Source organism: Cyprinodon tularosa, unplaced genomic scaffold (assembly GCF_016077235.1).
Source record: "Cyprinodon tularosa strain WSP-4 unplaced genomic scaffold, ASM1607723v1 ctg190, whole genome shotgun sequence".
Classification (NCBI taxonomy): domain Eukaryota; kingdom Metazoa; phylum Chordata; class Actinopteri; order Cyprinodontiformes; family Cyprinodontidae; genus Cyprinodon; species Cyprinodon tularosa.
The window spans coordinates 1,755,971-1,774,304 of record NW_024038679.1 but is presented as its reverse complement, the minus strand read 5'-3'; the positions used below and the strand labels follow the sequence as shown (position 1 = coordinate 1,774,304).

Below are 18,334 nucleotides of genomic sequence, written 5' to 3'. Positions count from 1 at the left end.
GCTTTGCTGCTCGGGCCTAATAAGAAACTTTCGAAATACAATAGGCCTTCGCAGCGCTTTGCTGCTCGGGCCTAATAACCCTACATAATGCAAACCACAATTTTAAGCTAAAAGGAAAATGAAAACATATTTAGACCAGCATGTTTAACCAGTTGTAAATGTTTAATAATTCATAGGCCAACTTCAGCCTGGGGCAGCGATTCACCTTCCAGCTCTCATAAAGCAAGGACACAGGAATAATAGTTTTAGCCCATGAGGCAGACAAAGGGCTGGGTATCATTCAAAATTTTTTGATACCGATACCAATATCGATACCTTCATTTCGATACCTATTCCTGAACGATACTTTTTTCGATACCAGTTTTATAATATCAATTCGAAGAAAAAGAAAATTACACAACATAATAAAGTACAAATCTTGAGTTTTATCTTAACCCATTTAGGCCGGGAAAGCATTACCGCATTTCTACCATTCAAGCCGGGGGCGCTGTTGCGTAATTCTACCATTGACGCCGGGAGAGCATATAAGTCAAGCAAGAAGAAAAAAGTTTTTTTCAAGCAAACATGGAGGAGTTTGACAGAGAAGAGTTGTCGGAAGGCAGTGATTTTGAGGAGTGTGTCGGCTTTGATGACGGTATAGATGAAAATGTTGACTTTGAACGCGCTGAACCAATCGACCGGGATTTGTGGTTAAGACATATGTTCGAAGACGACGAGCCGGACGCTAGCGACGATGAGTTTGAAGGTTTTGATAGTGACTGGAAGACGGAGAACTAACACCGCAATGCACAGAGTGTTTTCAACCGCACACCTGGAGTGAAAGTTGATTTGCCTGCAGACGCCACACCGCTGCAGGCATTTGAGCATATTTTTAATGAAGAACTTTGGAATCATCTTGTTACCGAGACGAATAGGTACAGTGACCAAACAAACCAAACTCCAACAAGAGCAAAGATGGCAAATTGGTCACCCGTGACTGTGACGGAGATGAAGACATTTATTGGGCTGTGTATGGGCATGGGACTTCTTGTGTTGCCAGTACGAAGAGATTATTGGCGACAGAGTAAACCTCTCTTCAGGACGCAGTTCCCCCAAAATATGTCCCGGGACAGATTTGTGGCCATCTGGAGGCAAGTTGTATTGCAATTTATAACACAGACATATGCATTATTATGCATAATAATACTGTTAATAAGTAATCATCAGATAGTTATTTATGTAATGTTTGTTCTTTATTTTAAAAACGTTTTATATTGCACATTCTCAATGAAGACATGATCACATATGGAAAAAATAAAAGGTTGAATTTTTCTTTTTTCTTTTTGATTACTGCTTTTCACTTTTTTTTTTTGGAAGAATTTCAAAGATAAAATATATTTTGAGTTACCTTAGACTTTTTGTTCATCACATAATTACATGTGTCTTCAGTCATAATCTACAATGTGAATAGTGTTGAAAATAAAAAAAATAAACAACTGTATGCCAAATGTGTTACAAAAGCTTGACAATATTTTATGTGATGCTTTCACATAAAACTAAAACATAACTTACTAATTTACTAGGCCTTGACACAGTTGCTGAATTTACAGAAAAACTTCAGGTTTTAGGGGTATTTTTTAAAATCGGCCATAGGTTTTTAAGGTGTTTTTTCCAAGCGTTTTAGGCCTAAATGGGTTAAGCTCAGATCTTTACATTCAAAGTACTTCTCTTGTCTGCTGCAGACACTCTGTCTACTTTTAAGGGTAGGTTTAAAACTTTCCTTTTTCATAAAACTTAAAGTGGCTCCGGTTATCCTTAGCTATCTATAGTTATGCTTCTATAGTCTTAGATTGCTGGAAGACGTAGGCACCCCTTTTCATCATTCTGCTTCATTCTATCTCTATTCTCTAATTGTTAGTTTAATCTCTAATGTTATGCTCTCTCTGGTTTTTCTCATAGTAGCTTCGCCTCATCTGTTCCTGTTTGGTTGTGACACCAGCCTGGAGAGAAATATCATCTGTGTTGCTGCCGTCAATATCTTTGTTTATAGATGTTGGAGTGTGATGGCTGCATGTGCAACCACACAAATGGTCTGGTAATTCTTTCATTAAATCTTCTATTTTACTTTACTGTATTTCTTGTTTTTCTACTTTGATTTAGCATTGGTTAACTATGTGGGTGCAGACATTTAGTTGACTCATTTAGTCATTTCTTGCTTGTTTGGTTTCTCTACATTTATATATTTTTCATTTGAGTTGCCAGTTCCTGGGAGGCTGTCATGAGTGAAGCCAGTAAGAGAAAGGAGGCCCCAGCTGCAAAGTATCTCCTCATTGACATGGAGGCCTAGTTGGACTCTTCCACTTACTTTTAGAAGGGGTGTAGAAAGGGTTTAAGTTTCTGTATTTGGTTTTGTTTTCTATAATATTTGGAAAGTTTAATATTTAAGTCCTCTTCCTCATAGGTTGCTGATTTAGTATGATGCTGATTAGTTTGGTTTTTTTTTGTTGTAGTTTTGTTTAGGAAAATGTATTTTTAGTTTCCCTCATGTTTCAAAATGGTCTGATCAACCAGTATGTATATGTTTCCCTTGTGTGTCAGTTAGGTAGGTCTTTTCCTGTGTCAGGTTTGGATTATGCTGATTTTTGTCATTTGGTTTCCTTGATGGGCCCAGTCTTGTTTGAACTTTATTTTTGCAAAATAAATTTGTTACCATTTTTTCATCAAGACTTCCCTGTGCTTCTCTGTTTTTTTGACTCGGTCCCTCACATGGAGATCGGCCTGTTTTTCAGTGTAGTCCTGTTTCTGTGATTGTGACCAACTGGATGTGCTCTCTTCACCCTCTGACATGTGAGCTGGTTTGGAACTGGTCTGCCTGGCTGCTATGATCTGGTTGAATTGTCTCCATAAAGTGCCTTTAGATTACATGTTGTCAATTTATGTCCTACATAAATAAACTGAATTGAATATCAGATGAATATGCCCCAGTCAAAGCCCACACCCACCTTTTAATAACTTACAGACTAAGTCCATTCAGTCCGTACCATCTTGATAAAAAGATGCTGATAGAGATACAGACCCAGCAGCTGTAACTGAAGCTGCTTCTGAAAGGTACTGAATCAAGGTGGGTTTATATAAATGTACTGTATGCTGAAAAATGCTTTATAAACCAAGTTCATTTGTCATGAACATTATCAAGTGTTTCATGTTGGTCTGTCTGTCAAACAAAGTATCTGTATAAAATATTGATGTTTGTGGCATTAATGGGTTATAATGTGCTAAGGTTTAACCTGTGTGTAAACTTCTAAAAACTATGACGTTGTTCTGGTCTCCAAGTCCATTTTTTCTTTAGCTTTGGTTCTGTGGCTCTGTTGTAACTTCCAGTGTTTACCAGAAAGCCTGAGTGAAAAGCAAGAGGACTGGATGAGATAAAAACTGAACGGAATGCACTGTGACTCTGCCTCCCTATTTGTTCCTTTAAATTGTTATTTCTGACAAACATGTTCCTGAAACTGTGAAGCTCTGGCTGTTCTTTCCAAACCGCAGCAGGATGAAATCTGCTCACCATCCCATAAAAACGTTTGTTTCAACCTCATGAGGGGTGATTGATTTCAAGAAGAAAAGTGATGTAAGAGCCCGTCAGGGCGGACCTACCACCCGCTGAGCCGCAGTAGGCAGCAGAACACAGGCCTCCGTTCAGGACCGGATCGGAGATGCCGCTTCCCAGGGCGTTGGGGGTGTGTGGAGAGGAGGAGGGCGAGCTGGGGTTGGATGTGATCCGTGGATCCCCAGCATGTGTGGAGCCTAGGCAAGGAGACAGAGCAGATACATCTCTTTACTTGGCTGTTAGATGGCAGCTTTACCAGCACAGAAACGAGCAGAGGAGAAGAGGGCAAGGTTTGAAATATGACAGTGAAAATATAAAAGTGTACTGTGGTATAAAAATGTCCGCTCTAAAGGGCTAAATACTAATAATAGAGAAACAGAAACAGTAAAATCAGTGGCTATAAAAGCTGACCATCATTGGGAGCAATAATTTTGATTTCATAACGTGTTCATGGCCGACGCCACAGTATTTAGGAAAGGTATCTGTAAAACATGTCTGCCACCACCGTGTTTGACACTTGTATTACCTCTGTTCTATTTTGTGTACTTCCAATCGAAGCATTTGGTTACCAGCGTGAACGAGCAGAGATCGAAGCACAGCTTTAAATCTCACACCTGCTCACTCAAATTTCACCTACAGAGCTCCAGTCTGTCAAACCCTGCCCCGCCGGCTATATTTTCTGCCTATGCTCGACTAACTTAAAGTGTGCGCCTCATGCTTACGACTTGATTGCACTGTATGTAAGTGAACATCACCAAAACATTTTTTTCTTTTTTATCAAATAAAGCATTCCTTGCAAGTACTACGTTTGGAAAGAATACATGGTATAGAATACAGTCTTATACAGCACAAAACCAACAAAAACATCAGACAGTAATAAAATAAACTCCTTAATGTTCTCTATTAATCTACATATTTATTAGTACTACCGGTAACTAAAACTGTGCTTTTAAAGTAAAATTCCGACTTTTCTTCAGCGTCTGATGTGATGTGTAAAAAAGTTTTGGTCTCATTTTCAGGATTTTATTATTGCCTTTGTCTTGGTAAGAGCTATAAAAACTTCAGATAAAGAATGACTGCCTTCTGATGAGGGTTATATCAACACTTTTACATTAAAATATGAACATCAGCAGTAAAATAATAATAAAAAATTTATTCTGGATACAATAAAGGGCATTTATTTGGCAGAAAAGAAAGAATGTGTAGCAACCCTCAGAGCTGCAAGGAAAACAATCCTCCAAATGAGGTGAAACTATTTTTACATAATTTTGTAGCTCAAGAAAAGTAAAAAAAAATGTTGTTTTAGTAAGTATGTTAGTATATTAATTCAAGTGTTTATTTTATTAAAGTCTGATGGTAATTTTTTAAATCTCAATAAAAAAAACATGTTTTTTTTTATCTCTGCCACTTTAGGTGCAGTATTTTAAGACATAAATGTATTCACAAAGAGTATGATTGGATGAAAAATACTTCTTTTCGACTTTCTGGCGGTGTGGTTTATCGACATACAGCCGATCAATTTGTAAGCGCAGAGATGGAGCTGTGCGCATGGCTGAAGTTAAGCGAGCAGGAATCTGACTGAACGCATGGAGTGGGAGTGCCGCCAGTGAAGCAGAGTTTGTCTCAGTTCAGCAAACAGCTGACACATTTTGGGAGACTGAGTCAAAGATTTAAACATTGCACATCATCTCTCACTGCTCACTTAGACTAGTAAGTTGGTAAAAAAAAAGAACACTATAATTAATCTTCCCAGTAATTACTGGTAATGTGCCACCTTAGCGTTATCAGACATGAATTCTGTAGAAAAACTTTTTAGCATTATTAAAAATTTGGAAGGAAATCAGTTGGATTCAATTTTTCAACTAGTTTCTGTATTATAGCAAAGTTTTTGTAACTGAATAATTTGTAGAAGAAAGTTGCCGGTTGAAGTCCCAACCAACGTTTTTTTCTGAAAGGATTGCAGGGAGAGAAGTATGAGCAATTCGTACAGCAGTATGGCCCCAAACAAAAGCACTATTTACATTTCCTCAGCAGTCAAAGTTTTACAACCATGAAAACAGAAATTCCAACACAATCATCACCGTACAGAGGAGTGGCCTCAGTCCGGTGTCGCCCAGTCTGTGCTCTGATTTTGTTTTACACAGAAAAGACAAATGGGAATTCTGAGTACAAGCTTAGGGAACACATGTTGGAATGCCAGAGATGTTTGCAAAGCCTGGAGGCGGCTGAAGGGCCCGGCATGACAAACAGGATGTACAATGCAAAACATTATGGACACGTGTCTCCTCTAAAATAACCTGTTAATGCTGTAGGGGTTGTGTCGCCACCACATAGTGTTTGCAATCTGATCCCTAAAGGAATTCTTTACATCTTTCTGTTGTTCGTCTGCAACATAAAATGCAATAAACAGTATTTAGACCAAACTTAAAATACATAACTTACTTATTTGAAAGTTTTGAAGCAAAAATTAATAATATCTTGAAGCTCTTTTCTCTACTCTCATCTGCAGAGATCTGCAGAACAAGTAAGCTCACTGGGGATGCAGGGACATCTCCATGCGAACTCTCTGTTTGGCTGGTTAAGATCCAGAGTTGTTAATCTTTTTTGGTATATTTAAAGCAGGTGACCTCAGAACCCACTGACCTGTATGTCTCAGGTTTTTTTCTGCCACCACACTATACAATAAATGGGTAATTAAGAGACCTCTGCAGCCAGAAGGCAGTAATGTGATTAAGATGTGCTTGAGCAGAGAAGAATACAATTAATTAAAAATGGCTTCATCAGGACGTAGAGTACGGAGTGAATTTTGTCCCATTATTGTTACAAGCAAATAACACTTTTTGCGTATGGAAATTTGAGAAAAAAAAAAAAAAAAACGCCATCCAGAAATAAAACAGAAATATAAATATATATTTTATTTCTGGATAGCTTTTTTTTCCCCTCAAATATACATTATATATATATATATATATATATATATATATATATATATATATAATATATAAAATTAGCACAATGAGGTAGGTTTCTGCTTGGATAAAAAACCCCTAAAAAGTTAAACCGATCCTTAATTTTTTACTTTCAGATTCTATATTTATTTAATTTTTTTATTTTTGATTTGTCCTTTGTCACCAATTCTATTCATATTTTTTTCCACAGAATCTCTGGGCTCAGCCAAGGTGTTGAGGGGATCCATTTTACTGGCCTTAGGATCGCGTCTTTGTTATTCGCAGATGATGTGGTTTTATTGGCTTCATTAGGGAGTGATCTACGGCTCTCACTGGAGCGGTTCGCAGGTCTTGAGCCAAAAAAAGTTGGAACGCCTTCTCAAGGTTTGGGAGGATATACTGCCCCTAGTGGAGGAGTTTATGTATGTTGGGGTCTTGTTCACAAATGAGTCGAATATGGAGCGGGAGATCGACAGGTGGATTGATGCTAACTGGTCTGTTGTGGTGAAGAGAGAGCTCAGCCAAAAGGCAAATCTCTTGATTTACAGGTTGAGCTACATTCCTACTCTCATCTATGGCCCTGTCTATGAGCTGACTTTATTGATCTCAGAGTGGAGATGATGCCAAAGGAAGAAAAGGTGCATATGGGTATTTATATAGATGGGTATTTATCTATATGCTATTGCATTGGGTATCAAATATAAAGGAACAGGTTACGGCACAAGGTTTTAAATAGTATTTGCACATTATACATTGCACAAGTTATTGCCGTTGTAATGTTGCCTTGTAGAGTCTGGTGGCAGCAGGGATGAATGACCTGCAGAAGATCCCAGATACAACAAATTAGTTTTCTCTGTATTGTGACTGGGCTTTCCCTCAGAGATAGGGTAAGGAGCTCAGTCATCCGGGAAGGACTCAGAGTAGAGCCACTGCTTCACCATGTCGAGTGGAGCCAGTTGAGGTGGCTCAGGCAATCTGGTTAGGATGTCTCCTGGATGTCTCCCTGGTGAGGTGTTCCAGGCATGTCCCACTGGGAGGAGGCCCAGGGGGAGACCGTGGACAGGGAGGGGCTATGTTTCTTTGCTGGCCTGGGAGCGCCTTGGGATTCCCCTAGAGGAGCTGGCCCGAGTGGCTGGGTAGAGGGACATCTGGGCCTCCCTACTGAAACTGCTACCCCTGCAACCTGACCCCGGATAGGAGGAAGAAGATAGATGGATTCTTATAAGTTTTTATTGTTCATTTACCAAAATCATTTTTTCTTCACATTTTACCTATAGAATTATTTTTATTTATCATCATGCGTTTTTTTACATTCATTGCCAGCCTTGTTTTTGTCAGTAATTATCCAAACCTACGGTGACCAGACGTCCTCTTTTTGGACATGTTCTTCTTTTCATACCTAAAAAAATGTCCAGGCGGAATTTTTAAATCTTCCGGGATTTTGGTCGACTACAGTGCAGCAGAACCGAGGTGTTAACCTTCACCGGGTTGGGTTTGGTTGCTGCGTTTCCGGCTGGCTCGCTGCTCCCCTCCGCTGAGGTTCCTCGACCAGCCCCTCTGCTGATGGCTCGGTTCAGATGCCCGGTCCAATCCAGTCAGAGACCCAGCAGACCACCCCCCCCCCCACCCCCCCCACCCGCCACCAAAAAAAGTGTCCTTCTTTTCAGTAACCCAAATCTGGTCCCCATATCCAAACCAAACACAAAGAAAACACTTTCTCATTTTTTCAAGTAATTTTTACCTTTAATTTAATGTTGTTTTTAAAAAAATAAATTTTCCCTGATGTGATTGACTGACACAAAACTAATTTTAAATCATGCTACTAGACAGGACAGATGATGCAGACTTATTTTAATCAATCTTTTGTGCATTTACTATTTTCATTAATGTTTAAGATGGAGAAAAGCCTTGATTTTATTATCAGTCCCTAAGTGAAGCTGCTAAGTTCCTAGGGTGGAGCTGCTAACATCAGTTCACCCTTGGTAAGGTTTCATCCTTTGATAAGCCAAAATGAAAAATAGGATGCAGTAATCCATTTTAAACCTGAAGATGGTGCCAAACAGACAGTTTTAGATGCAATTCCAGGACTTTGAAAAATGTGCAGTAAATTGTCAAAACAATATCTGGAAAATCTAGATGGTATAAGACATCTATTTCTACAGTTTATCCTAAAAAAAAACATTAGTTTAGGGGTAAATCGTCCTTTAAATTTAAACATCAAACAAACAAAGCACATTTGATTACAGCAGGTTGATTACTGGTCTTAATACCATGATGTCATTTAAATGTAGTAATATAACTTTTTCACGGCATATCTACAATATCCTTATTAAAAATTTGCTGTTTCATAAGATCGACTCTATATAACTTAAGGAAACGGGTCAAAGTACTTTCTAATAAATCTTGAGCTTAAGCTTACCTCTCAGTTCTTAAAATTCCCTCAGGAGCTTTAAACATCTGGTAATATTGCTCTGTGTTCACCAGATGATTTAAAAAAGACATCAGCCGGGGTAGGGGTTATTTAATAAACAGGCTTTGGACTTTTCTTCCTCTCAGAACCGTCATATAAACAAGCAAAGGATTGAATTTAAACAATAAACTTCTCCACTCTTATATTCATACCATTTGACTATGATAATACAGCTAGAAAAAAAATGCTGCATGCATTTAAATGCAAATAAGATGTTGCACAGAGCGAGGATCTAATCATCCACAAAGCATTCCCATCAAACGCTTTGCTGCTTCACCACCTAAGTGCAGATTACTTTAATTACCTTCCCTCGAGCTCCTTGTCAAAAACTAAAATTAACATTGGAAATCAGTTGTGTGCACATAGATAATTAACCAGTGAGTACCGCTTTGTTTTCTTTGAACATGCTACTAATGCATATTTAAAGGTGTGTTGATTTTTCAGAACAGGTAAAGATGAAAATATCAGGATGAGAGCTAAGAACTAACAGCTCACCCAGAAATACAGTTGGACTAATGCAAAGAGAGCTTTCAGATGCACACAGATACATCCTTTGAATGGATTTAATGTCCAGAGCTGTCAAGTAACAAAGTACAAATACGTAAGTACTTAAGTACACTTTTTAGGTATCTATACTTTACTCCATTACTTATTTCCCTTCCTATTTCTGACCTCTACTCATTACATTTTCACACATGTATCTGTATTCTCTATTCCTTAAATTTTTAAAGCAAACATTACTCGTTACTCTTGGCTTCGGTTTAATGCAGAGGTCACGGATTAGCGGACCGCAATCCGGATCCAGACCCAACCTGATTTAAAACATTTAAAAATGACCGCATGTTGTCTGATGACAGTGTCTAAACGCTACTTGCGCATCTTCTCCTGTTACCCCGAAATTCCACATCCTCCGTCTCCGCTGCGCAGCACTACAGACCTCCTGCGCAAAGCAAAGCTTTCAGTATTGCTGCGTTCTGACTTATTCCCAGAGCTCGAGGAGAGCATGCGCTATATTATCATTAAGTTCATAGGAGCAAAACCTGGAGAAATGAACACTTAATTTAATATGACAGATAAAAAAATCCCCATCAGCATCCAGCAGATGTGTGGTTTCTGATGAAGATGAGAAATCTGCTTCCTGGTCTGTTGAAGTACCAATAGTTTGCATCGATCTTTTAAATAAATAAAGTTTTTCTGAAATTTATAAGAATTATGCTCTGATTCGTAGTGATTCATCTGTTGCTACTATATTTTAATTCGACAAACAAGATCTCTCCATTCATTTTTTAAGCCTAAAATCCCAAAACCTGAGATGAGCGGAGTGTTGTTTGTAGTTCAGTGCAGTGAGGAATGCTCTGATCTTTATATTGGAGAAACCAAAAAAAACCCTCTACTGCCTTAAGGACATAAGACAACTTTTGAGGATCAAAATGTTCACATTTTGGACAAAGAAGACAGGTGATTTGAAAGGGGTGTAAAGAATGCCATTTATATTAAGAGAGAAAAACTAACATTAAACAGAGGAAGAGGACTCGAGTTTCATCTCTCCACTCCTGTAAAACAGCTTTAGAATTGATTCCTTCCCACTATCACATCAATCTGCATTGCCATGCAGGAGGTCAAAACATTGGGCCTGTAAACCAGGGCAATAACGACCATTAGAGAGGCATGGGCCGGTTTCAGTTTAACCTGCAGGCCAACAACAACTTCAACGACTCACCATTACAAAGGGTGGACCTGTTTTAGTTCAATGCTTTCTAAGCCATAAAAAGGCTTTCTCGTTGGGCTATTCTATAAAGCCTGGAGATCCACACTACTCCAGATATTTTCTATTGAGAAAGATTTTCTGGGTGGGAAGCAAAACCTCTTTAGAAAAGGAAAAAAGTAACTTTCTTTGGAAAGTTTTGTTAGGAGATGTATCTTCCCCAAACTCTTCACACCAAAACAGCATCTTAATGCAATGATTAATGGTGGAATAATACATTTAAGCCATTATAAAACTTATTTTCACACCAAGGTTTTGTAAGTCTTCACAGAGGAAGACATAATAGAAAGAAAATAAAAGATAAAACATAACAAGCTTTAATTCGTATGTTGTTGCTCATTGGCATACATCAGCTCTACATCCAGAGGAGGGTGCTATTGTCCAGTAACTGCACAGCAATGATCAAAGATAAAGAGATGATGGAAACTGTCCATAATAAATTGAAAGTAAAAAAACCAAAACAAAACTACACCTCCAGAAAAAATTTGTGGCAGTAATATAAACTAAAGACATCAAAAGCCCTCCTGCCCCACCTACCCAACAGTCGCAGCAGCGTAATGCATAGAGCTGGGAAAATGTCTAACCTGTGTGCTGCAGTTCTCAGTCTTCATCACCTGCCTGCTCCCTCACCAGCAGAACTATTCAAGTACCAACGTTTTGAGATCTCACTGACATTCTCCTGGACCTTTGGGGTTCAGTTGGCAAAGCCAGCTGAATCGAACCCCTACAGATGTATGCAACCTCCCCTTTCTCCCTCAAGTAAGCAAATCGATCAGTCATCACTTGTCATCAACCATCTCCTTCCTACTTTTATCCCCTCAGATCAACCAGAAAGTATCACTGGCCTCCTGTGGTTCTCCGCTTCCAGATTCTTTTGGTTTTTTTTGTAATTAAAACATTAAAATTCACTGGTTCTCCATGTGATTCTGCATGTGGGTCAAAAAACTACAAACCAACAGGACACTACTTGATGTAAGTCAGTCTGGTCACTCCATTTTTAGCACTTTTGTGATGTAAAATCCTAGGACTAATCCCCAGCCTAGGGGCTTTAGGGTCTTTACGTTTGCATGTCCTCCACATGCATTCATAAGCTCTCTCCAGGTAGTCTGCCTTTTCTACACAGGAACTCTGTACTGTACTTATGTTTCCACAGCTGTGTATGCATGGTTGTGACTATGACTATACCCTTCCTTTTCCCATTGACTCCTAGAGATAGGCACCGACCCCCCCATGACAATGACAGATAAAGTGGTAGAAGATGGATGTATATCAGACTCCTTTGCAATGGCTTAACGTTCCTGCAATTGAAATGAGATAATATGAACACATTCTATCAACTGTCCAGCCTTTTTCACAGAGGGCTCTGAGTGTTAACTGTGACCAAAAGGTCAGGAATCTCCCAACAAGTTGTAACCGTGTCACCTTACATGTGATTATCGACGCTCGGTCAGCATGCGGGCATGTCAGCAGGAGTGGTTTTCTCTGTGTTTGTACATTGCTATTAATCCCAACCAGGCAGTCACACAATTCCTCTGAAGGGCAACTGAGGCAGGATCGGCCCTGATCCTGCATGGATTAAACCAATGGATATGAACAGCTGTGAAAGGCAGGGCCTGATCACATCCCTGCTGCTGCTTCAGCCATCAACCCAACAGTCAATCCGAACATGGATGAGAGGAATTGCTCTGTTCGGAAATGTAAAAAAAAAAAATAGTTGATATATTTTTTTGCATGTGTAAATGGTGATAGGAAAGCATAGCTCTTCACAGCAGGATTTACGCTTTAAAGGAATAGTACACCCAAAACATGATTAGCCTTCATTTTCCACTCACCCCCATGCTGAACAACACTCTGGAGTACTTTTTTGATATCTCAAATGCATCTGGAGATCTGGGAGGCTTCTTGCTGTCTGCTGACATTCAAATAATGGAGGTCTATGGTGCCCGAGACAGAAAGGTCCATAAAAGTCCACAAAAAACGTGTCAATATTCCTCCATACTGCTCGTCCAATGTATTCCAAGTGTCCTGAGTGGGTAGCATCCATAATTTACTCGAAACGAAGTCATTTAGAATGTTTTTAGAGCATAAACAGTAGTGTATAGGATTTCCTAAAAGCGCATTCACGAGCCTACGGAAACCGCGGCAGACCAAACCAGATGAAAGTGCGCATTCAGCTCAGCAAAGAACTCATGCTCCTCCTCAACACTGAAGTCCTCAGACATTTTTCTTTCGTTGTTTCTTTCTTTGCACAGGTAAACAGCACATTTCTTCTTCTACGCTTGCATTATCGGCAGAGCAGACGCTGAATGCGCACTTTCATCTGGTTTGGTCTGCCGGCTTCCGTAGCGTCGTGAACGCGCAGGTGCGCGCTTTCAGGAAATCCTATACACTACTGTTTATGCTCTAAAAACATTCTAAACGACTTCGTTTCGAGTAAATTATGGACGCTACCCACTCAGGACACTTGGAATACATTGGACGAGCAGTATGGAGGAATATTGACACGTTTTTTGTGGACTTTTATGGACCTTTCTGTCTCGGGCACCATAGACCTCCATTATTTGAATGTCAGCAGATAGCAAGAAGCCTCCTAGATCTCCAGATGCATTTGAGATATCAAAAAAGTACTCCAGAGTGTTGTTCAGCATGGGGGTGAGTAGAAAATGAAGGCTAATCATGTTTTGGGTGTACTATTCCTTTAATGCTAAAACAGAGAAGCTGTCTGGTTGTGATGAGCTCTCAGGTTGGAAGAATGTTGGTGCTTCTAACATTTAGTCTGTTTGGGACAGATGAGGGGACAGCTGAAGTAGATGGAAGTTTAAGGCCATGAATAACCCTGCTGCATCAAACATTAATGTTCTCTTTCTGTCTGAAGGAGATTTTATCTTTTTAGGACAAAGAGGCTGCAGGAAGGAGGCTGGTCATACATCCTTGTTTAGTGTTGGTGCAATATCCAAAATTTACATTTTTATTTCAATACTTGGTTCAGAGCGATGGATGGATGCAGAGATTTTAACTGTCCTGGAAAATAAAATAAAGAAACAAAGTAAACAAGGTATGAGAAACAGTCTGCACTCCCTGGTTTGAGGTTCTAACCTATTTCTTTTTAAATAGGTCTTACTTTATTCTGTCAAAATAGTCGGCTTCTACAGGATTATTTTGCAAATAGTCAATCTTTAAACCTGCATGTGTTAAATTACAACTTTACCACGTCTTTCCTTTCTAAAAGAAGAGTCCTGCTGTTTGCCACTGAAAGCAATATTTCAAACACCATTTTAATTAATTAATTCTCCTATTTTCATGTCCTAATCAGAATGTTTTTAAGCTAAAAAGTATGGCAAATGATTTCTGCTATTAAATCAGTGCTCCATTTTTGGTTCAGTTGGCTTCAAATGGTCACAAATATACCATAGTTGCTGTTTGAGTTATTCTATTTATTCTATTGTTAAAAAAACAAACAAACAGGTATCCTTAGTAAAGGCCTGAGCTCAGGTACTTAGCTCAGCATTCCAAAATATGTCAGCCTGGGGACATATCATACTAAATAAATTAGAAATTCAACATCAAACATTAGTAAGAGCTGGCAAAATGAAGAGATTTTTGAAAACAAATATACAAAGTAAAGATGCTAGTTTTTGATTACGGTATTAAACTAAAGTTAATTGATAAGCACCCAGATAAAAAAAAAAAAAAAACTCAGTTTTCTATTGCATAAGGATGATCTTTCTGCAACATAAAGAGCTAAATATTCATTTTACCTAATATGCTATCATTGGGGAAGTAAATATTAAAAGTATTGTGGAAGATTTTCATTTTCAATTTACATTAAAAAATGCACATGAACCACCCCTGTACCTAATCCTGAGAGGGAACGCCTATTAGACGTGTGTGAGAGTGTGCACAAGCCCATTTCTGCTTGTGCATGCTCTGTTTTAGGGCTGAAACGATTCATCGAGTAACTCGAGTAACTTGATTACAAAAAATCCTTGAGGAAATTTATCTGCCGCGAAGCTTCGCTAAATTTATTGTATTGTTATAAGCAATGCTGTTAAATACGCAGCACACTGGTCTAGCCGGAGGGTTTTTGTGTTGCACAACGCTACCACTTCCGTTAGCGCCTGGAGCGCTTGTGCTAAGTTTGTAGCTATGGAGGGAACCGGAGAATGCTCAGAAGGAGAACCCCGAAAGCGACAAAAAATGTCAAAAGTTTGGGAACATTTTAGGCTAAACAGAAAGGACAACACAGCGCAATGCATCCACTGCAAAGCAGAATTGGCGTACCACAACAGCACGACATCAATGTTGCAGCATCTGAAGAGAAAACACCCGCTACATGCATCCAACTCGTACACGGTTGCAAACAGGTAACGTTTATGTTCTCTTTGCTAACTACGTTGTATGATAATCTGCCATGTTATAGATGTAAATTGAGGCACATTATTTTGCTAACGTTACATCTAAACATAGCGGTTACTTAACCGGGTGTAGTGTAAATTGTATGTGAGGGTGGAACTGAGAGAAATTATGCAGGACTTAATGTAAGTTTGTTAATAAAAATACGCAGCAACAGGTTACAGGCATAAGCTGAAAAGCATTTATTTATTGGTGTCTTTCCATCCTGAAAAATGAGTTGTTTACTTAGTTCTTTTACGTGTATGTGTATTACTCACTGAAGATAAATACATAAACTAAAAGCTGGAGTATAGACATTTTTATAAGCATATTTGTGAGCCTGCCACTTTATTATTTGAATATAATTTAATATCTTATAACTTTTCTTCAGGTTAAAGCAAACTACTGTTACAAGTAAACTTTCTAAACTACAAACATTTAACTGTTAGGGATGCTCAAAAAGGAGATATTGGACTGACCTGGACTAGCTGGTGTTATTGCAGATTTGTCAATAGTTTATTTTATAAATTTTTTTTATCCGATTACTCGATTAATCGTAAGAATAATCGATAGATTACTCGATTACTAAAATATTCGTTTACAACAGCCCTACTCTGTTTAAAAGTTGCTTTTTGCATCGCTCATTCAGGCTTATTTTCCAAAAGAACATTTTCAATTTTTCCACTATGTCATACTCACCACCGGTAAGTGAAAATGGGGATGAGCACGTTGGGCGGCCTTACAATAAGGAGGACCACTTATTTGATGATCCACCCGGAAAAAGAACATCTCACACTGTATGTTACACAGAGAGCAATGGGAAGTTTTAGGCTGTATTTTTGCTAAATTTAAAAAAATAAAAAGAATCTCAGTAAATTCAGAAAATCTGTTTTCTTATCTTCTGCCTTATTAAAACTTACGAGAACATCTTCATTGTACCTAATAAAAAACTTAACTAAGCTAAACTAACTGCCAGCTTCACCACATTCTGGCTTTATGTCGGAAAAAGCTCTTCACTATTGCATAGTGACATAAGAACTCTTATTTGTTATGACATGTACACTTTGCTCAAATGAATGAATGCAAAAAATTAAATAAAATAAATAACCAAAGGGCAGGAGAACAGGGGGACATGGCAGCTGCAGTGGACAAGCATTCGGATTGCAAGCTGCTTCAATTGAACAAGAGTGTGTTGACATTTTAATAGGATCTATAATACAAGTAAAGTGGGTCAGTTGCTGTGTGTCCTGTTTCAACGCCAGCAGGCATCGAGTCCTCTTAACATCTCCATCTGAAGGTTCAGCTGCTCTGCTTTCTGTTCGTTTCAGTCCAATCCCACTCACCAAATATTTTTGGATGCGAAACACTAAAAAAAAGGAAATGATGTAAAACCTGTAGGCGACACGTCTCTGTAAACTGATTCTCTCAAGTTTAGCTGTCAGTCTAAACCACCAACAGGCAGTGTTTGGCTGTACAAAGGTCAGATGGTTATTCAGTGTTTCTGCGGGGAAAACAATTTGATTTCATGTCACATAACATATCTATCAAGAGCTGTGAAATCCTCCCTCGCTGCTGCTAGTTCTGACCTCACTAAATAAGGTTAAACTTTAACACCATTTATCTCAAGTAGAACATCCAATATATCCAACAAAAAGAAAGCAATCGAACATAAAAAAGCACAATGTTTTCATGCTAAACCAACAGCACACCATGAGTCTTAATTAAAAATATTAGTCTTCCATTTTAAAACACTTTAAAAAAAAAATCCATCCATCCATCCATCCATCCATCCATCCATCCATCCATCCATCCATCCATCCATCCATCCATCCATCCATCCATCCATCCATCCATCCATCCATCCATCCAAGTCCCGATCCACACACACCTCCTCCAGCTGCTCTAGGGGGACCCCGAGGTGACACACGCCACTGAGACATCTCAGTCCCTCCAGCGTGTCCTGTGCCTTCCACGAGGCGTCCTCCCAATGGGACATTCCTGGAACACCTCAGCTGGGTCCTTTCGACGTGGAGGAGCAACGAATTCGAGTTCCTTCCGGGTGACTGGGCTTCTCAGCTGATGTCGAAGGGTGCGCCCAGCCACCCTTTTCACTTAATGTACTACTGGTATAAATACAGTGGATCTGTATAAATGTATACTTTTGCAGAACCACATTCCAGGTATTATTAGCGCAGCTTTTAAAAATAACATGTGGTGTTCCCCAAGGGTCCATCTTAAGCCCCTTCTATTCAGTGTCCACTTGCTCCCCCCACCTGAGACAAAAGGGAACAACAACATAAGTTACCATATCTATGCATATGACACATATGGCCGGATTTATCAAGATCCAATTTTGCGTGCAGTAATTTGCGCTCACAAACTGAAATTTTGCGCAAGGGGCTGAACCATGGTTTGCGGGTGATTTAACAACAGTGATTGCGTAACTGGTGGCAGGTGCAAAACTGTTGGAGACGCCCTATTTAAATGATGGTTTTGCGCGTTTTGTGGTTTGCGGCATGGCGAGTTTGGACAGCAGAAAGCGCAAAAGGAAATTCGACCCCATGGAAATGGAGGTGTTGGTGGATGAAACCAACAAACATTTAAGTGAGCTACAGCAAAGAACTGTGACTGTCACACAGAGGAACGCTATATGTGAACAAATCTGTAATAAAGTAAACGCTGTCGGTGAAACCTTGCGAACAGTGGATCAAGTAAAAAGAAGATACCAGGATATTAGAAGGCGAACCAAAGAAAAACTGGCATATAACAAAACATCTGCGAACAAAAGAGGAGGGGGCACAGTAGATGAGATGCCTCTGACCAGCATTGAGGAACAAGTACAGCTGACGCTCTGTGAGGAGCAAATCACTGGAATTGCAGCTTCAAAATGGCAATGCTGAATAAATGATATGTTTTGATGATCGTTTCCTACTTCATTCCAAAAATATTCACACGGAGTGAAAAAATGCGTTCTCTGCGTCTCCTTGCTTCATTTCGATGTCTCCTTCTTGCGACAATAACCGCTGCCATGTGTGCGCAATTACGCATACAGACCATTTGCACCTTCTTTTGAAACGTGTTAAATATAGAGTCAGATACCGCTAGCAAAATTGCTTTCAGGTTTAAATTAATATATTTACATGTTCTCCTCCCACAAGACGCACTTTTGTGTGTAA

The 18,334-nt window shown here is 39.2% G+C and overlaps 1 protein-coding gene across 2 annotated transcripts in view; it reads right to left on the bottom strand.

Moving 5' to 3' along the window:
* Positions 1 to 3,553: 3,553 nt before the first annotated feature.
* The window catches only part of neurl1aa (neuralized E3 ubiquitin protein ligase 1Aa), a 125,063-nt gene continuing 110,282 nt past the window's right edge, over positions 3,554 to 18,334 (bottom strand). For both annotated transcript variants that reach the window (XM_038283169.1, XM_038283170.1), the window contains exon 5: positions 3,554 to 3,780. In XM_038283169.1, the coding sequence (XP_038139097.1) occupies positions 3,569 to 3,780 (212 nt within the window). In that variant the 3' untranslated portion in view covers positions 3,554 to 3,568. The remainder of the gene's footprint in view (positions 3,781 to 18,334) is intronic.